The sequence below is a fragment of the Durio zibethinus genome, chromosome 12 (assembly GCF_047325235.1).
Source record: "Durio zibethinus cultivar Kanyao isolate XHJ-2024 chromosome 12, ASM4732523v1, whole genome shotgun sequence".
NCBI lineage: Eukaryota > Viridiplantae > Streptophyta > Magnoliopsida > Malvales > Malvaceae > Durio > Durio zibethinus.
This window is the reverse complement of record NC_143173.1, coordinates 2,089,499-2,112,328: the sequence shown is the minus strand read 5'-3', so window position 1 is coordinate 2,112,328 and position 22,830 is coordinate 2,089,499. Positions and strand designations below refer to the sequence as shown.

General features: G+C 26.0%; 1 protein-coding gene across 1 annotated transcript; it reads left to right on the top strand.

Annotated features, from left to right (window-relative positions):
* The first annotated feature begins 4,941 nt into the window (after nucleotides 1–4,941).
* On the top strand, nucleotides 4,942–11,043 carry LOC111297397 (protein neprosin-like). Its single transcript, XM_022892149.2, has 7 exons — nucleotides 4,942–6,074; nucleotides 6,205–6,291; nucleotides 7,140–7,412; nucleotides 7,717–7,887; nucleotides 8,359–8,412; nucleotides 10,048–10,194; nucleotides 10,329–11,043. The coding sequence occupies exons 1-7, from the start codon at nucleotides 5,841–5,843 to the stop codon at nucleotides 10,704–10,706; spliced, it is 1,344 nt and encodes a 447-aa protein (XP_022747884.2). The 5' UTR covers nucleotides 4,942–5,840; the 3' UTR covers nucleotides 10,707–11,043.
* Nucleotides 11,044–22,830: the final 11,787 nt, after the last annotated feature.

Genomic DNA, 22,830 nt, shown 5'->3' with positions numbered 1-22,830 from the left:
TCCATTAGAAAGCAAAAAAAAAAAAAAGTAGAAAACAAACAAAAAATAGCCAAAAAAATAAAAAAAATAAAAAAATCACAAACATAGCCCTCTCAATAGGGAAAAACCATCAACGTTAAAAGCCCCTGCAAAAAAGTTAAAAAAATTAGTTTTAGTTTATTAAAAAAAACGAAGACTGAAACTTTAAACTCTGATCTACACTGATTATGGCTATTCTTGGTAAAAAAAGGACTAGATCTGAAAAGAGGGCATTGAAGAGAACTTTTGAAAACCTTTTGGCACTTTTCAATGACCGATGGCATGGTGGATGGCAGTTGATACAGTGATTTAGCAACCAAGTCTGAGGGCAGACGAGCTTTGGATTTTTTGAAAAAGAGAGGAAAAAAATTTTTTTGGCTGAAAAATGAAAATGAAATAAAACAAAATTTTGGTTTTATATAAAGAGATAAAGCCCAAAACAATATCGTTTTAACTAAAAGGGATCCACGCGTGAACCCAAATCTGACTTGAGATTTGTGTAACCCGACTTGATAACCCTTCCTTTAACTAGCCCTGAGCTAGTTCAATTGAACCACTCGTCGAACCACCCATTTGTCGATCTAGCTGAATTTGCTTTGATCAAACCATTGACCGATCCGGTTTATGTATTTTTTTTATTTTTTTATACATATTATTTATATCATTTTTAGTTTTATTGTTATTTATGCATGTTTAAAACCTTTAGTTTTTTTAGAATAAATATTTGATGTTTTATAATAATAATTAATAAAAATAAAATCTAAATAAATAAACCAAAAAAGTAATAAATAATGAGTAATAAAGCTAAAGTTTTTGATAATTTTGTAAAAATTTTTAAAACAAACCTTATTAAATAATATATAATAAATAAAATAACAATAACTAAATAATAATAATAATAATAATAATAATAATAATAATAATAATAATAATAATAATAATAATAATGAAAAATGATTTCAAATTTTTTTATTTTTATTTTTCTTTTTTTTAAACAATAATAAAATAAATAAATAAAATAGAATAATAACTAAAAAATGCTAAAAAAAATAAAAAAATGATAATAAGAATAAAGTGATAAAAATATTTTTCTTGCCTAGATGATGTAGAGAATAAAAATCAATTTTTAAAAAATAATTTTGCTTAAATGTTGGAGAATTATTAAATAATAATAATAAAATTAAAAAAATACTAAATAAATAATAATATTATTAATAATAAATTTTTATAAAAAGAAAATATATGAAAAATTTTTAATTAATTTTTGAAAATTATAAAAACTACACTTACTTCAAAAATCTATCTAGATGTTAGAGATTTTTAGAGATATTTATGTTTTCTTCAAATCTTAAAACTAAAACCTTAAACCCTTTGAATCCTAAAATCAAAACTCTAAAACCCTTTACAATTTTAAAATTGAAATCTTAAACCCTCAAAACCCTAAAACTAAATCTTTCAACCTTAAAATTTGAAACCCTAAAATCCTTAAAACCCTTGAAACTCTAAGATTTCTAAATCCTAAACCTCTAAATCTTAGAATCTCGAAACTTCAAAATCTTTCAAATCCTAAAATCTAAGCCCTAAAACTCTTTAAATCCTAAAACCAAACCCTAAAACTTTTAAAACTCAAAACTCAAAACCTTAAATTCAAAACCCTAAACCAAAAATCATAAAACTTTAAAACCCCCAAAATTCAAAACTCTAAAATCAAAAACTCAAAACTCTAAATTTTAAAATTCAAACCATAAAACCCTAAATTTGGCATGCAAGCCCAAATCATCATTCAAAAGTCATCAAACTTTAAAATCTCGACCTATACCTATATTAAAGACCATTCCAAAATCTTAAAGATGCGTATGAAAATCTCACTTAAAACAATTTGTTTTCAAATGCTACCTAAATGATGGAGTATTTAAAAAATTTTATTTCATTAAGTTTTTCATGCGAGCCCTTAATTCACTTTAACAATAGGATTAAAACTATTAAATAAAAAATATAATAATAAAATAAGATCTTAAATATAAAGAGTCGCATCTAAGTTTTACTTAGATGTTGAAAAGTCAAGGTGGTCTCATTATATTTAAGAATCTAATTTCAAATTTGCTTCTCATCATCATACACAACACCTATTGGCTTACATGCATTTATTTGTTATTGTTTGCACTCATTTTGCATATTTGTGCCTTTAATTTTTGTTTGCTATTTGATAGTTCCATAATTTACTTTCTCACACAAAATGTTAAAAAAATGTAATTTAAAAATGTGGAATAAAATAAAAATAACATCCCAAGGGGTATAATTTTTAGTACTCCGTTTAGATGTTAGAGAGTTATCAACAATTATCTTTCCCAAAGAATGTTGTTTTCATTTTCAAGGGACGTCATTGAAAAATATCAGTTAAAAGTGTTAATTTTAAAGTTCTACCTGGAAAATTTGAAGATAATTCTTTAATTTAAAGATTTTCTCAATACTCCTAAATAAAGAATTTGATAAAATTAATTTTTTAAAATAATAAAAAGAAATTATTATTAAATTTCAAATCAAAATTATATCATCAAACACTAAAACTAACGTAAATTATGGGTGTTGTGGAAGTACTAATTCTTTCTCACATGTAACTAACTCCTAGACCTAATCTGTTTTTCATAGATTAAAATTTATTTTTTTGATAAATTTTAAATCCGCTTTTATAATTTTATTAAAAAGATAAACTTTTAGTTAATCAATCACACTCTAAAAAAAATCGTTAACAACTATTTTTATTTTTTTTTAATTTTAAAATTCTTTTCATCTAGCTAGCGATCTCAAAACTATTATAACAGCAACGTAGAGGTAATTTTAATGCAACTAAGGAACAAAATTCGGTCCTATAATATTAAAAATTGCTTTAATGAGATCACATCCATAAAAATCATGTTGTAAGCTTTAGAAAACTCAATTTTCATCCTATTAAAAGTAGTAGATTATTAATTATAAAATTAATTCAGAAGCTGACTTTTATTGGGTATATGTTGAAATCCACAAAAGAATTTCTTTATTGAATTGCCCAAATATTATAGGGAAAATACTTAATAAATCTTTATGTAAAACCTTTTTTTTTTGGTACAAATGAAATAGCAACCTCAAAATAGAGAATTCCAAAATTTATTATGTGTTACTTCTTAAAAATGATTATATGAATTAATTGAATTAATCTTCAAATTTAAATAATCCCTTTCATACAAACTTTATTTACCCAGGAAACCTTGTAATCAATGCATTGATGGCCGCACCAAAATGAGAGCATAAAATCCATCGAAATAACAATTATGCTAGCCAAGCAAACCAACAAGATTAGCTGCCCAAAAGTGAATACTATAAACAGAAGAAACTAAACCAGTTTTATAGAAATGAGCTGAAGTTTGTAAAGAATATATAATTAGATTCATCGGGTTTACAATATAAGTAATGCTGAGATGATAGGTACGTTTTTCTCGATCCTTAAACTACTTGTCTATTGAAAAATTCAAATTCTAAATTGTAAGAGATGAAATCTCAAATTTTAATTAAGAATAATAATTTTATTTAGTAATCAGTAATGCAATTTATTAATAGAGTATTAAAATTTTAATTTTAATAATCAAAAATTAATTTATAATAATTTCCATTATAAAAAGAAAAACCTCAACTAAGTGAGGTCAAGCCGAATAATATAATATTATAATGAACATGGTCAGAAAGTATTAAAAATACGAAATTGGGGCATATAGGTCATTACAGTATTAATTTTTTACTCTTTCAGTCAAAACCAGAGTTCCCGGTTGGTAAAGGAGGCTGACAAAACAAAATTGTCTTCAATCTTGAATGAGCAGAGAAGAATTCGAGATTCGAGAATAGAAGCTTACAATTTACATCCATTTAATAATTCATATTCTTCAATATTAAATTATTTTTTTATTTAAAACTTTTCAATATCTGATAATTATTTCGGCTCCGATTATTTCGAAATCAAGTCGGATCGAACCCGAAAAAAAGCTTATAATTTACATTCATTTAATAATTCATGTTTTTTAATATTAAATATTTTTTTTATCTGACATCATTGATATTTAGTAATTATTTTGGGTCTCGATTATTTCGAAGTCGAGTCAAGTCGAATCCCATGAGGTGACAATCTCTTTCAATGCTTATTTTTTTCATTAATAAAATTTGAAATCGAGATATCATTTAAAGGAAACCGAATTTCTTATTGCTCGAATCAAAATATGTTAATAATATTAAATATTTTTGTATCGTTGTTTTCTTTCCATTAATGCCATTCCCACATGGATATGAGTGTTCTATAGCACACTTCAAGGGATCGATTGCTTCTATTTCATAACACCAAAGAAAATTAAATTAAATTTGGAAGAAATTACAAGCGTAGAAGCCTCCCCAATCTGTTAAAATTTCAACAAACAACACTCTTTTTTGTTTTCCTTGGGTTTCATCACCACACCTCAAATTGCAAATTAACTCGAGATACTACTAGTTATAAAGGAAATGATTAAAAACCTTCTAACAAAAATTTAATAATTATTTAAAATTTTAATATTTTATTGTGATTAATTCGGCATTAAATCTTTTATTAGCATTTTTCATTTAATAAGAGCTTAATTGGTAAAAATAGATATTTAAGAGTTTACTTGATTACAAAATTAAAAATATTAAGGATTTAAATAATTATTAATTTAATTCAGGGATTTTTTTAATCATTTTGCCTGATTATTATTATTATTATTATTATTATTATTATTATTATTATTATTATGAAATCTAACACTTTCAATAAATTAGACAATATAAAGATGTTCATCATAATTTGAAACTTCAAACTTTATTTTATTACATGCAACATATTTACAGATTACCAAACATTTTAATATTCACAAAGATAACGGATATTTTTCTATTCGGTTGATTTATCATTCGATCAGAAGAAAGTTGAAGTTGATGCGTTAAAATTTCAATAACATTTATATGAAGGTAACAAAAAAAAAAGTTTGTTATGCAAAGGAATGTTCGAAAAATGTTCATTAAATTTGAGGTACAGATGAGGGGAAGATGGTAACATTTCATAGTCAAATTTGGATACATTATACCCATAGTTAGGTGCCAATTGGGTGCTACTTGGAGTTCAAAAGAAGGTACAAACAAAGGAAATATTGGGGAGGCTGAGAAGTAAAGAAAAGCAAAAGAGCAGCAACCATAAGGTTGGGTGTGTACATATAAGAATTTATGTAAATAAAAGAGCAAAAAAAATAAATGAAAAAGGACAAGAAAAAATATTAATGGCGAAGTATATGGTGGTAGATACAAACATTGAAGGAGTACAGCAATAAAAAAAGGGGACCTGCTTAGTTGGGTAGGTCTGGGTTTTATTAGTGCCTTCAAGTCTCTTCCTCTTTTTCTTGTTTCTTTGCTTTTGGTGCAAATTATGGGCAATAAAAAATGGGGTTATCAATAAAAATGTAAATATATTTATTCATTATATGAATCCAAAGCAGACAATCATGATTTTGATAGTGAAAGAGGAAGGTGGCCTGCAGGCTTTGCCTGTGTTCACAGTTTATGGTTAATTCACCCCTTCGCCCACCTCCCTTCTCTCCCCATTAAAGATAGAGAGACAGAAGAAAAATTTTTTTTTGTCATTTTCTTCCTTTCTTTTCTTGTGTTGTGTCTCTTGTTGTAGGAAGAAAGTCTTGTTGTTTTCAGCTATTGCCTTTTTTTTTCTTGGTATGATTTGATAGCATCCCCTTCACTTTTTTTTTTTTTTTGTTTATCCTTTGGCACTGAATGAAATAATGGCTTTTAACATTGTTGCCAAGAAGAGAGGAATTTCATTCTGTTTTCGTCTTCGTCTTCATCTTCATCTTCATCTTCATCATCTTCTTCTTCTCTCTTTCCTCTTTGTCGCGAAATTCGATCTTGTTTCAGGCCTAAATTACACAAAGTATAGGCCAGTGAGTAGCTTGAGGCTTGAAAGAATTCAAAAACACTTGGAAAAGATTAACAAGCCTGCTCTCATGACCATTGAGGTATATATAAATACTTCTTTCTCAGTCAGTCACTTGCAAAAACCATTGCCCTAGCTACATGTTAATAATAATTTTCTCCCATATTTCTCACGAAGTTTCTTGTTTTGGTGTTGTTGTTTGATATTTTCAGAGCCCAGATGGAGATATAATAGATTGTGTCCATAAAAGAAAACAACCAGCTTTAGATCATCCTCTTTTGAAAAATCACAAGATTCAGGTAAAAATATCAAAACCTATATTTCTCCCTTTTTCTCTTTTATTTTTTCTCTCAATCTTTGTCAAAAATGGGATTGATTTAAAGTTTTTATTTTTTTAATATAAATATCAAAACCATTTTATTATTTTTTACTAAACATGACTTAAAATTTTTGTTTTTCTAAACTTCCTTTGTATGCGTGGTGTATACTCTCGTCCTGCCGTGAACGTTGTTCTATTGACTGGACCTTTAAAAGTTCAATCGTATATGACATTCACAACGCAGTGAGATTTACTTCATCAAGCATAAATAATACATTAATATTTATAAATTATTTAAATTTAATTAGAATAAAATTTAAATTTGATTTGATTATGATTAAATAAAACTTAAATTCGAGCAACTTGACTTATCTAATAAAAAGTTTGAGCATTTTAGAATATAACTCGAATAGTTTATAAGTTTAATTAAATTTTAATATATTTTTATTATTTTAATTAAAAAATTATTATTTTACCTATATATATAATTGAATTTAAAATCAAATATAAACATTAAAATCATTTTTATTAAACGAATTTAATAGAACGAATTTAAATAACTTCTTTTTATTTAGAGTCAATTCAAACTTAAAAATTAAAACCTAATTTAATTCAAATTTAATTTCAAATAATAAATTTTAAATTGAATTCAAATTTTATTTTTTTATATATTAATTCAATTAAACTAAATTACACTCCTAACGTGGACCATACGTTCAAATGGGGGCCTGGGGCCTAATTAATTAGTAAACAAGGCTTAAATTTTACCAAAATTTGAGTCTTCTTTCATTAAAAAATTAGTTAACTTTATGTTTAATAATGTAACAGAGAGTTCCAGCAGAGATGCCAAAGGTGAAAAAGTTGAAACAAGAAGAGGCAAGGGATTCAAGGACTAATGAGGCAGCAACTAAGGGTGCATGGCAAATGTGGCATAGGAATGGGACAACATGTCCGAAGGGAACGGTTCCCATACGGCGGAGCACATTGCATGATGTTTTGAGAGCCAAGTCTTTGTTTGACTTTGGCAAGAAACAACGCGGATTGATCAACCCTACTCGCCGTGCCGATGCGCCGGACGTCGGCGGCGGCAACGGACACGAAGTACGCAAGTTTTCTTACATTAAATTTAATTTAAATTAAAGTTTTGTTATCATAAAAAAATAATATAAAAACAAATTTAAAAAAAATACGAAAATTTTTCAAAATTAACTTTTGATAAGATTAATTCAAAATTTTAAAAAAATTAATTCTTTTCCCCCTTAAAAGGGCTCCATGAAATTGTGATATTTCCATAAACTTAAATTCTTGGGAGTAGTATTTTTCTCCTTTGATAACTCAATTTGTGCATAAAAAGTAAAAAACTAGTCAGAATTGGATGGTGACTGATGCATGCGCACATCTTCAGCATGCGATTGCATATACTGGAACATCCCAAGAGGTCTTTGGGGCAAAGGCAACTATAAACGTGTGGGACCCATCAGTCCAAGAGGTCAACGAGTTCAGCCTATCACAGATTTGGATTCTTTCGGGATCATTCGACGGCCCTGATCTCAACAGTATAGAAGCTGGATGGCAGGTACTCCTTCCATTTGCTGTCCATACAAGCACATAATCCCACACTTTTTTTTTTTTTTTTTCTAAATTCCCTTCCTTCAATTGCATAATAATAAACAATAATTATTATTTTTATTTATTCAATTTAAAATTCTGCTTTAAATGTGGATATATAATTCTACTCCCTCCATCCTAAATTGTTTGGCAAAATTAACTTTTACGAAGTTAAAATAAGTTTTAATTTTAATATATTTAATATTAAAATTAAAAAATTTTATAAAATTAAAATTTTATGATTTTTAAATATCAATATGTGATGGATATATGCTTATATAAATAATAATTATTTAAATTAAGCACTAGTCGAAAAAATAAATCGTTTGTTAAATATAAATACTCAATTCAACATGCAATAATAATATTTTATTTATAACTAAAATGGAAAAAAAATTGATATTAGAGTCTTTGAAGTTTTGATGATTCTACTAGTCAGGTCAGTCCGGAGCTTTATGGTGACAGCAGGCCAAGATTATTCACATATTGGACGGTAAGTTTTCTATAAGTTTACATTAAAATTAAAATTTTGACTAGTCATTATATATTTTTATGGCTGATCAAATGGCCAACAATAATTAATTGTTATATCAATGATATGCAAGAAAAAAGATATGCAATTATTCATGTGCATGCATACATGTGGTTAGATCTTGATGCAATATGCATGTTCATAATTTTAAAGTCACCTTGATCTAGGGTTGTTGTTTTGTTATAAATGCGAATTTCAAAGTAAACAAATCGCTTGAATTTGAACTCAAAACTTTATACAAATTATAAATAATTGTTTGAAACTAAGTTAACAGATTAATTATAGGGAACTATGTTTGTGAAAACTTAATGATCAAACAATAATGATTTTTTAAAATGTCATTCAGACATGTTATGCATATGGGTATTTTTTTTTAAACTTTTCTTAAAAGAAAAGGGTTTCAAAGATGCAAGGAAAATGTGTTGAATCATAGGCATCTTGCATTATTGATTTAATTTGTTTGCAGCTCATGAAATAATTAATTTGTAAGAATGTTTAATCAAAAAGTGTTCTCAAATGAAAAGGCTTGTTTGCTAAAAGACTAAATGATTAAAGTTTAGTATTTATTTTAGTCCATTCATAAAATCACTTTTAAAAGTAAATTTTAATAGATTTTTTTATCTTTAGATTACGATATTTTTAACCTAAAAAATTCGAATACTTACTTAAAGTTGGTTAGTTAACCATTCTTAAAGCTAAAGTTCAATAAAAACCAAATAAAAAAAAAAAAGCCATGCAAAAATAATTAAATGAAACCAACCAACAAAAGCTCCATTATTGTTGCAGAATCTTTAAATTAACTTTTGTGGGCAGGACATTCTTCCAAACATTTTTTTTTTTACTTTAAATTGTTTTTATATATCGTAATAAAAAAAAATTATTGTACAAGAATGTAAAGGTTGGTTGGCTTCAAGGAAAAGCAGATAAAAAGAACATTAATCAAAATTAAACTGTTAGTACTTCACTTTTTAGCACTGTTCATAACTATCTTGAGAGAAAACGTTGATTGCTTGATTTATGCTTCTGAACAACTTTTTTTTATATGTCTGAAGTTAAAGACAACTTCATTTATTTGATGGAATTTGGCATTTATTTATTAAGTAGATTCAAGATTTTATGTAAGTTATTACTTTCATAAAATGGAGTGAACATTAATTAATATTCTTATTCATTATGTTGAGCATTTATATGCTAAGAAGATTGGAATATCTATTATACATGGTGGGTTGATTTTTTTTTCAAGTTTCTTTTTGTGGGTGGTTTTTTTTTTTTATACAAAAGATGTCGCAATTTAAAAAAATAATAATAAAAAGATTATAGGTGATGAGATTAAATCCCAAATCTATTAATGTCATATTTTAAGGGTAACCACTTGAATTAATTGAGATAAATCTTAAATTTTTGTGACGCTTTATACATCAATTAGGACTAAGAGATATATCATTGTTAGCATGTAGTACTTCTGAAATTTTGTTTGTTTGTTTGTTTTTTTTTTTTTTTTTTGGAAAAGAGATTAATACATTTGTTGGAATTATTTGTGCAGTTATATTAATTACATTATTTGTTCTTTTTTTTTTTTTTTTTAATTTCTTACAGGCTGATTCCTATCAAGCAACTGGATGTTACAACCTTCTATGTTCAGGCTTTGTCCAAACAAATAATAGAATTGCCATTGGGGCTGCCATTTCTCCTGTCTCACAATATGCTGCAAATCAATATGACATTACCATCCTTATTTGGAAGGTAAATAACTATTTATAGTTAATATTTATTCTAATTTTTTTTTACAATTTTAATTTAACAATTAATATTGCAATTAAATTTATATATTTCAGGTATAAGTTGAAGTAATTAATTTCCTGTCCTTTCAATTTTAGGATCCGAAGCAAGGAAATTGGTGGATGGGATTTGGTGACAATACCCTTGTAGGTTATTGGCCAGCTGAGCTATTTACTCACCTAGCAGACCATGCCACCATGGTAGAATGGGGTGGTGAGGTGGTGAACTCAAGGGCCAACAGCAAGCATACATCGACGCAGATGGGCTCCGGTCACTTCGCCGAAGACGGTTTCAGAAAATCAAGCTATTTTCGGAACCTGGAGGTTGTTGATGCCGATAATAGCTTGAGTTCCGTCCATGACATATCAACCCTAGCTGAGAATACAAATTGTTACAATATCAAGAGCTCCTACGACAATGAATGGGGCACATATTTCTACTATGGAGGGCCGGGGAACAATCCACAATGCCCTTGATCATCATCTCCTTGGTTGTTATCATCATTATCATCATCAAGATTATCGCAAGATATAGTTTCTAAGATTTTATTAAAAAAATTCTAGTGCCAAAATTCTTTAATTGTGTAATTATCGAATTATGTTATTTCCACACTTGTTTTGGCTAATTTTGCATTTTTTGTTGTTTTTCCTTGTGAGGAAGGGATTGTGTGTCATTAGTTAAATAAGACAAAGGTAACTTGCTTTTGCATAAACGGTCATGGAAATAGCAATACTTTGGAATAGGTATGGTTTGATGTAAATTTTTATGTAAAATGTGTAGTAATGTAAGCAAAATTTCATGTTTTTGAATTAAATTATTTATTAATTCTGAAATGCTTTATTGTGAAAATTTACAAGTAGAAATCGAAAAATTAATTTTAGAAATTCGTTAGCAGAATCTAAATTATTTCTAAGAATTTTCTTTTAAAAAAGTTTTAAGATTTTGAATTTCAATTTTGGTAAAAAAAAATTATAAAGACATTTGCAAAAGTTGCCCATGTTCTCCCAAGAATATAAAAGTAGGCAGCACATTTAATTGGTGTAACTAGAAATATAAGGGACAAAACTTACATTAAATTTTATAAATGAAATTTGTGAAATTTTTTATTAAAAATAAATAAATAAAAAATTCAAATCTATAAATTAATAAAATTCAATATGAAAATCGATAATATATAAAAAATTTACTTAAAAAATTATTTATAATTTAAATTTGATCGATATTTATTTAATAATGAAAATTTATCAATATTTTTACTAAAAATATTTATTTAATAAATATATAAAAATTTATTAATTTTTTTTTCAAATTTCATATACTTAATTTATATTATAAAATTTTTCAATCTATCAATTTTAATTTTTAATTTTATTTATTTATTTTTAATAAAAAACTCAACAAATTTCATTTATATAAATCTTCGCGTAAATCATTTTCAAACAGAAGAAGCTTGTGGGCAAGTCAAAAGGACGAGGAAATAAAGGCAGTTGTGTGAAGCATCATATTCAGTGCCATTCAATGTGGATGTTGGAAAATGAGCCTTTTTCCCCAAATGATTTTGTTCATCTTTCTCTCTTTCTTAAAACAAAAGAAAAATTGTTTATTTTTCCTGGTTCCAATGAAACTTCAAGAAAATATCAATTAATCATAATAAAAATTTATGTGAATTTTACTTATTTAATCATAATAAAAAAAATTGTGTTGAAAATGCAAAGCATATATAAAAACATGATAATTCCAACTAATTAGTTCGATTTTTTTTTTGGGTGATATAAAATATTGAAACATTTTGTCTTTTTTAAAGAAACATTTTGGCCTCTAGCTAATCACACTTGATTTAAGTTTTTGATCGGAAAATAATAGTTGAACTCTAGATTTCTTGTGCTTCTCTTATAAATTTCTTAAGAACTATATTGATTATCTTAAGCATTATATAATTTGCGATATGACTAACTGAGTTTTATTTGAATCCATTACAATTTTAAAAGGAATTGTACCCATTTCTTAGGTTTTGCCATATATATATATATATTATATAATAATATACATAAACAAATTTATCACATAGATATCTACGTGGATAACTTTTTTAAATGATACATATGATAGTTTTTTTTAAAACTAAGATAATTTTTTAATTATAAATTAGATAATTTTAAATTTATTCAAATTATAATTGAAAATCAAATCAATTTACAGATATATATTCTAAAATTAAAAATATGAAATATGGATTTTATTTTTTAATAAATAATTTTAGTTGTTTACCAAATAACCTTATTTAAAAAATTATTTAATTATAAAAAAATTTCAAATATGTTTAGAAAATACAAAGATTAAATTTATTCAAATCTTTTAATAATCTTTTTTATTTTGATTTTTAAAAAAATTATCTTATTAAAAAATTTAAGTAATGCATTAAAAATTCAAGTAATTTTATGTAAGATTTTGAAAATTCAAAAAATTTTCATCTTAAATCTTTAAATAATAAGAATATCAAAATGATTATATTCATTTGATCTCTAATTATCAAATTTATATTTCAAATAAATACAAAAAATTTAATATTATCTTGATCACTTATTATATCAATCTTAAATTTTACAAAATTAATTTAAAATTTATCTATTTAATCTTAATTGCCACTAAAGAAACCTTCTACAAATTTAAAACTACAAATTAAATGTGTTATACATTTTTTTTATTTTTTTAGTAACTTTTTTCTAAAGTATATTCTATTACTATTGCAATTTGTTTTTATTTTGTTTATAAATTTTTTTAAGATATATTTTATTATTATTACAGTTTTATTCTTATGAAAAAATAATTTTTTTTCACTTTATTTTTTCTTTTTTTCGCATATTTTCTAATATTTTATATAATAATTTAGTCAAGATTACTAAAGTGGAAGTGTATTAATTCTTCTTTTATTATTTAATTTATCATTAATAATATATATTTTTATTTTTAAAAAGGGTAATTTATTTTTATTTGATATAATTTTATAAGTGTATAAATATTATTATAAATAAAAATATCCAAAGGAAAGACTTAAATTTTTTTTACTGTTTTTATAAAGTTTATTTTTTTAATTACAAGTCAATATATATAAATTTTATATATATTATGAGTTTTAAAGATTTGAATATAATTTTGAAAAAAAATTAATTTATATATATTTATATTAAATAAATAAAATTATTTCGTGCATCACATGAATTATAATTTAATAATTTTATAATTTATGATATATTGATTATCTTGTAGCCTCATATGTACCCATTTCTTAAGTTTTGCCTTTGAGAAGCTTTAATTCAAAGTAAAACAATAGAACTGTTTGGATTTTGAGGAGTTTTTTTTTTTTTTTTTAATCCATAAAATTTATCCATCTTTTGAACATTTTATATGAGATTTTCAAGAGGAAATTTTGCAATAATGGCAAGACTTCAATTGTCGAAGAAGTTTATTCCACGCATTTCAATTTTCAATTACTGCATTATTAGAAGGAAAAAGGAAAAGAAGAGGAATACTATTTGGATAATCTTTTAATTGCTGATTATCAGTTGTTGTTCCTCAATCCTCATTAGGGCCCAACCCATATCCACAAGAAAGCTTTAAAATAGAAAACCATAAATTAAAGTCCAAGACCAAGAATCTAACGTCCGAAACTACCAAAAAATTCCCACATCTTGTTTGATTCTTTTATTAACTTCTCTTCTTTTAATTTCCTAATCTACCCCCTAACTCAGCTTCTCTACTTACCTTCTTTACATGCGAAGAAGGCATTATGTCTCTATTTCGGGAAAGAATAATTAATCAATTATAATTTAATATTATCTGGATTTATAAAAAAATTGTGTAAAACTCATATTTTTAAATAATGATTACATAAATTTTGATTGTGCATGATTGATTAATTGTAAGAAAGAGAATTGTAAGTGATATGGATCATTCGTGGCCACCTTCCAAGTACAGTAGAGCTCATGTCATCTGAACTATAGTTCATTTGGAGAATATCATAATTATCAAATGTTCTGAAAGGCATTAGGGGAGTTGAAAATATTTCAACAAGTTTAAGAATTAATAAATGCTTTCCACTCTCTTGCACTTAAGGTTATTGCATTTACTGGTTTAATGGTTTAAATCAGCCACAAGTCTTACAGATCATAGGGTGGCAAATGGATTTTTTTGCAGGCGCCTTCAAGCTATCGTTGACTTCTCTTCAAGTGACAGTTACACACCATCTGACTCTAACAGGTGAAGAAGAATGCTTAAGAATTGTTAACCAGACTTTTCCCCCTATGCTAATTACTTAACAGTTTTATTCATTTGGTAATTCATATTCCAGAGGCACATGTAATCAGTTAGATCTGACAGATTTGGCAATTTATTTATTTTTATTTTTCTATTTCATGTTTAACAAATGTAAAATATGAAAATTATTATACCACAATTTGAATTGATACGTAAAACGTAAATTTTTTTTTATTTTACTAAATTTATATATAATTTTTACTAAAATCTTAAACCGTTTGATTTTTTTTTTTTTTTTATCAAGGTGACATATTTAAAATTGTCCAGTAACTAGCAGTGATGGTTGAATCTGCATTGCATATATAAATGATTGGTTCTGCTTCCTGTTACTTAATATATTTGCTTACTGTCTATGTTAACTGGAAAATGACATGCCGCGGCGACTTGGTTATAAAGTGATGTTTTTAACTTTACCTTCATCTCTATTATTCAGAAAATGAAGATTCTTCAACTCATTTATTGTCATGAAATCATTCATATCAAGGTAATTATCACCAATAATGCTCTTATCAGTCTTGGGTTTATACGTAATTTTTTTAACAAAAGAAGTCCATGCAGTATGAGAATAAACCAACTAAATTAAATTTTGAGTTCGGATTTTAGTAACTTATTGAATAATTGAAGTTGAAGCATTGGTTGTCAATTTCCTGTTGCTGTTACAATTTAGTTGAATAATCACACTCCGTGGCGAGTCGTCAATGCATATATAGAAATCTGTGGCCTTATATAACTTGTCAAGTGTTATAAACTTTAGATTCTTCGGTCTGCGAAGAGGCCATCCGACTCTGTGATTGAAGCCATGGAGAACCCACCAAAGGGGCTGTCACAATCTGCCGAGGCATAACTATGGTTTTATGTCAACCTTTTGCTTAATAAATTGAGGTTATGACATCAATGGTGACATAAATTATGCTTAAAAAACACAGTATTCAAACAATTTAACTTACTGGTTTTAGACTTTGAGACATTGAGTGACTGCAAGCTCCGTGAGAAGCCATGCCCTTTGGCTTGTTCTTCTGTTCACTGGGATTAAACTAATCACCAAAGGTTGCATCTATATATAAATAAATATATATATATGTCATTTTCACTGTTAATTTTATATAAATGAATATTTCTTAAATTATGGTATGTCAAAATACCTTTCATTGAAAATTTTGTTTTCTCGAGATGTATGTTAAAAGGGTTGCAAATAAAGTATAGGGTTTCAATTGCCCAGGCAACTTGATTGAGTTGCTGCCTCACAAATTAAGTAATTGTATTATAGGATCTATTATTGATGAACAAATAAATAAATATTTATTCATACTTAATCAGCAATTTAAAAAATTAATTTAAATACGTATACGTATGATCTTGATTCCAATTATCCGAATTCAAACTTAGACAATCTCATATTAAAAAAAATAATTATATCTTAAAATGCACCAGGGATCTTCAAATATTCCAGCCAATTTTAATGCAGCACTCTCAAGTCTCAACTAAATTAAATGCAGGTGATAGGGCTTTGGTAATAGATTCCTCCAATAGGAGATTGCTGACGTTAGAATTGAAGTTTTTTTTTTTTTTTAAATCAAGATTTTGGAATCAAAGCAGAGATTCTTTGTATCTTAGAGAAAACAAAATTCCTTTCCATTTTTTTTCTTATAACGAATATTCTCATTTGAATTATTTGGTTTATAAAACTCAAAAGTTAAAAAAAAAAAAAATCATGCTATGTCATTGTAGTTAGATTGCAAAATCAAACTTTTAGAAAACTACATTTTAATAATGTAATTTGGAAAAGAAAACCCATACTGAAATTTGACTTTTTTTTTTTAATTTTTTCACTGAAATCTCATACTTGGTTAAAAATTTCGAATTTGCTTCATGTGGTGGTTGCTATTCAAACAATTTAGGTGTTGAGTTTGGTTTGGCTAAAACAAGTTAATGATGATATGTGATAAATGGTGAATGGCATGATAAGTGATAATATAAGACATAGTTCATTAATATTTTGTTTTTGTGTTACTAGCTTGAATTATTTAATTTTGTGTGATCATGTAATATATTAAATTATGCTTTATATAGTTTGCCACTATCAAGTTCTCTGTTATATTGTACTTAGTATATTTTGTGTATTATTATACTTGAGATGGCAAAGCGTAGATGATTGAAAATCATTAGGGCAAATCATGCCTCTAGCTCTCAACTACAAATACAATCTGAAGAACAACATGTGTATATAGATTCAGAAGCTTCACAATATGAGTTTATACAAGAATCTCAAAAACCAATTTCTCAATCTACAAATAATGAAGATCAAGATGAGCAAGTTGGACATAATTCAAGTATAAAAACACTATATTATGTTAGTACAATTCTTTATGTGTTATAATGTTGTTCTTGTTTAAATTTTTAATGAATTTAATTACTTTCTTTACATGTAATTTTTCTATATAGGAAATGTTCAACATAAAAAAGTTTGAGGTCCTACACGTATGGCTGATATTTAGGATTTAGAAGAAGGGGGGTATGTTATTGTTAAGGTCAATGATGATGCTATACCTAGCGGTGATGAATCTTGCTCTTTAACTCGATTCATTGGTAGATGGTGAGAATGTCTAGCTTTGCACCAATTAATATATAAATTGGCATGAAATGTCGGATGTTAAGAAAGAAAAAATGTGGAAAACATTAGAGGTATCAATACAATAATGTTTTAGTTGCTAGCTAATGCCATGACAATATGACAATAACATGTGTATGTAGATCCGGAAGCTTCACAATATGAGCTTCTGCAGGAATCTCAAGAACCAATTTCTCAATCTACAAATAATGAAAATTAAGATGAGCAAGTTAGACATAATTCAGGTATAAAAACACTATATTAGGTTAGTACAATTTTTTATGTGTTATAATGTTGTTCTTGTTTAAGTTTTTAATGAATTTAATTACTTTCTTTACATGTAATTTTTCTATGTAAGAAATGTTCAACACAAAAAAGCTTGAGGTCCTACACGTATGGCTAATATTTAGGATTTGGAAGAATGGGGGTATGTTATTGTTAAGGTCAATGATGATGCTATACCTATCGGTGATGAATCTTGCTCTTTAACTCGACTCATTGGTAGCATGGTGAGAATGTCTAGCTTTGCACCAATTAATATATAAATTGGCATGAAATGTAGGATCCTAAGAAGGAAAAAATGTGGAAAACATTAGAGGTATCAGTGCAATAATGTTTTAGTTGCTAGCTAATGTCACGACAATAATCTTTTAGTTTCGAGTTAATAGTAGCAATTCATATAATATATATTGACATTTTTTTTTCAATTACCTTTTTTAAATTGTGTCAAAGTTTGAATTTCACAAATCTAATTCTGATAAGCTCATTGATGAAGAAATATTTTTAAAAATTAATTCTTGGGCACTAAGAAACATGGGTACTAAAACGAATTGAAGTCTAAATTTATGATGAACACAAGAACCGAACGAAATGGCTACAAATGTTGATGATTCTCGAGTAGACAAAAGTCAATTCTTATTTTTTACTGCACATTGATTGACTAATAAAGCGAAGGTAAATGTTTATAAAATATACGATTTACTTTGTTTGAACACTATGATAATAATTACAAATATATCTTTTCTTATTCATTTGTTTAAAGGAACAAAATGAGACAAACAAAACAAACCGTTCAAAATTTGATGAGCCTCATTGCACAAGAACAAAATCATTTTTGAAGATCATTCAAATCTTGGTACATATATCAATTTTTCTTGTCCCACTCAGTTAAATGAATATGAAGTTTACTTTTTATATGTTCAATTTTGTCATTACAATAATTAATATTATACATTTGTAAAAACAAGAAGCCAATGGAATTCCACCATCATGTGCTGAGGTGTATATTTTTTTTCATACACATAAAGATGAAAGTATTGTGACTGATAAGGCAGCTGAAATTGTGGTATTTAATTTAGTTATTACTTGCATTTACTTATGTTTAGTTTCTTTATACTAAAATATTTGTTTACAATTTTAGGAATTCATGAAACAAGGTTTGAGCGAAACTAGTACTCAGAATTCTGAAAGGAGTTCATGGAAAGATGATGTATATTCAAAAGTTAAAAGATTGAAAAGAAAAATGTGTGTTTGTTGCATAGGTACAATATCTACTTCATCTAAATAATATGGTCTTTCATATTTTGAATTGATTCAACATAAGAAAGAGGTACAAAAGTTGAAAGTTGAAATTAAAAACGTGGAATAAACTTTAAGTACTATCTTATTAGTACTTAAAAGATAATTTTCTAATGAGAATATAGATATCTTGAATACTGTTACTCACATGGTAAATGGAGAGGCATATATAACATCTATTTTAGTTTATATATAAGTAAATTGTCATCTTACTCATAAATCTTAAACTTTACTGAAATTTCTTTTGAATTATTTTTAGGTTCTCGATGCTAGTAGTGTTCTAGAAATTCCATTTGAAAACTATCGTTCTTCAAATTCAAGTCATCAACCTAATGAAAATGAAAATGTTAAACTCGTCATCACATGATATATATGTAGAAATGTTTTGCTTGATACTTATATCTTAGATAGAATGCCAAAATCAATTTTGAATCTAGGTTTTGAATCAAGGTTTTGAATCTAGGTTTTGAATCATATAATTGATATCTTAAAACATTACCCATCATCTTTGTCATAATCATTAAATTATACTATAATTTAAAGCTTGCTCTTTTTCCTTTGAAAATGCTTTCTTGCATTTTTTTTATCATTTGAAAAGGCTTCCTTATGATGTAAGCACGTTATGTAGTTGTAGACTTGAATGTTATAGTGAAAATATTTGTTTATTGATAGTTCTATTGATTAAATAATCTTATGTGGGTTTCATTAAGTTATTATTTGAAATTAAACTAAAAGAATAAGGAGATTACACATGCATATTAGGTTATTTCTTGTTTATTCATGCATTATACTAATGAATAGGATGTTTATAAAATTATTTTTGTTAGTATATAAGTGGATGATTACCTTCTGTATATATGAATAAATAAGATGTTTATAAAATTATTTCTACAAGTATATGAATGGATGATTACCTTTTGTATATATAAGATAATTTATAAGAATTCTAATTGAATTTTTTTATGCTATGTAGATGGTTCTTTATAGAAATCTATGATGGGATCACTTATTTTAGAAAGTTATTTATTTACTCAGAGCATTATGTTTGTAAGGGGATTTGGTTTTGTTTTGGATGTTATGCACTTTATTGAAAAAGGTTATTGTATTTTGTAATGCTTGGTTGGTATATTGAATACTGTTAGTAAGCTGAGTTTATTGAAATTGTTAGTTATATGATGTAGCTACACTTGTTGACTTTTTTAAGACTTAAGATATTTTGTATGAATTAAAATATTTTGATTTTGGAAAGGGCTTGTAATAGGTGCATGTATGTTTTTTCTTATTAAGGTGGTTTTGCAATTGTTTGTTTGCTTACAGATTTTTTAAGGTTATCTTGTTTAGAGTTTTATTGAAGTTTTAAGGTGACCAAAAGGTCTTTAGGTATCTGATGATGCAAACTTATGATTATGTTTTTTAAGGTGAAGTGGTGTAACTCTTTGTCTATACCAACATCGTAACATTTATATTCACACACTTGATCGTTAGAATATTTCACACGATACTAATAGTCACCAAAATATAATAAAAAAATTTATACATAAAAGTCTATACTAATAATTTTTAACCATCACTAAATGTAAGAAAATTAAAACGTACAATTCTATATTAACAGTCTCTAACTATTGGTATAGATAAAAAAATTAAAAATTATAAGTCTATACTAATAGATGCTAAGCATTGGTATACGTAAGAAAAATTATAAGTATATACTGACAAGTGTTGACCGTCGATATAGGTCAAAAAAATTAAAATATATAAGTCTATATTGATGGTCACTAGTCGTCGATATAAGTGACGAAACATACAAATCTATATTGACGGGCTTTAAGCGTCAGTATAGGTAAAGTCTATACTGACAACCATTAACTATCGATATAGGCAAAAAAAATTAAAACATACAAATTTATATTGACGAATGTTAACCGTCACTAAAAGGTATAAATGTGGAATATACAACAGATGGTATGCCAACAGATATACATTTACTGACGGCCTTGAACCATTGGTATATCTTTATAAACTATTCTGATGCCTTTAGAAACCGTCAATATAGGTCAATACCGACAAGAGATATATTGATGATTAAAAATTCGTTGGAATACACATTTTGACCATTGGTATAAGGTTTATGGTGCTATACTGATGGATTTTTAGGTTTTACTGATGCTTTGTTGAGCGTCACTATATGTCAAATTTCTTGTAATGTATTGATCATATAATTAAATTTTTAAATATATAATTTCCCTTCTAATATCAAACTAAAGATTATTTCTCTTACACAAACATAATTTTGTACTAGATTAGATACTCCTTTCAAGGGATATTAGACATCTGAGAAAAAATGGCAAGGATTTTTAGTTTTTGACTAAAACACTAAGATTTACATGTTACAGATTATTTCTAAACAGTTTATGGAGATTTGGGTTTCTAATTAACCTAGCTAGATAATTTTTTTGTTGGAAAAAATTGAAGGCAATAATTAGGGTTCCTCATAGTGAAGGGATTGCTATGTTTGTATTTTTTTAGCACAATTTGTTTATAAAAAAAAAAATCATGGAAATTAAGATTTGATTGTTTTATCTTTTAAAAATAATTATATAAACTAATTGATCTAAAAAAAATTTAATTAATTGAAATTAATAAATGACTAATATAATGTTTTTCTTTGGTTGGACTTTTAGGTTAACGGTATCGAAATTAATAACTTTCACAAAACCTTTACATTAAATTGTAGATTTTATAAGCTAGACATATTTCTCATCAATCTTAAAATTATCATAATTAATTAGGCTACCTTTTAAACACTCTTGACTGACTAATTCTGCATTAAAAAATTGATATAAAAAGTTTTTACCCATTTGCTTTTTCACCAATTGCAATGGTTGATTGTAAAAATTACTTTGTTTAATTAATTAATCAACATTAAGCAATTTTCTTCTTTGACAGAAACAAATCACGTCCTAAAGTCAAAACTGTTTATTTTGAGTTACTGCATAACTCTTACACTCACGTATCCAAATTGAAATTAATCAATTTGGATGCATCAGATTTGATTATAACCTTAATTCTTTATTATTATTTCTTTTGATACGAGAAAATAATGATATTCAAACTTAATTTTTTAATTAAAAGATATATTTATAGTAATCGTTGAATCAAATGTCCGAATATTTTTAAATTTGATGCATGTTTTATAATTGAATAATTATGTAATAAAAATAACAATTAATTCAATAAAATATTATCATCTCAAAATCAAAATTTGCGATATAATTGAGGTTCGAATAACCAATATTTATTTAATCCCTTTGTTGCCTTCCTTATATTTTTTATAAAATGTCATTGGATATCACATTGTCAGCTGGTTGTTGTACAAATTGGACTCTCATTGCAATCTTATTAAAATGAAATTTAGAATTTAATTTAATTAATTAATATAATTATTTTAAAAGATAATATTTAATAAATTTAAGTTTAAATTGTAATATTTATAAATTTTTTATTTTTAAATTATGATCAAATGATGTAATTGATCAAGTTCGAGTCAATACAGCATTAAGTTCAAACTTGAGCTCGACTCAAAATTCAAAATTTGAACTCGATTGAATTTTATTTTTTTAGCTAAAACTCGACTCGATATAGAAATTGAGCTATTTAAACCCGTTCAATTATGTTTGATTAACATATAAAAATAAATTTGATTCTTATATTTGACAAAAATTCGATTATTTGTACTCGAGCTCGAGATATTTTATTAATTAAAATTATTAAAATATATTAAAATATAAAAATTTGGTTAAACTAACGAGCTACTCAAACTAGATATAAAAATATTCAAATTTTGCTCGATTAATAAGTCAAGCTACTCGAGTTCGAGCTCTACTCAATAATAATCGAATCAAATTTAAATTTTTTTCGAATCAAACTCCAATAATTTATAAATACTAATATATCTTTTACACTCCTAAAATTTCACTCCTAATTGCATCCAAATTTCAATTTTCTAACATTTGTTTAAATTATTTATATACTGTATACTATGAAACTTTCTTTAGGATTAATTATTAATTTTGAATATTCCAATTTGCCTCTAAGGTATA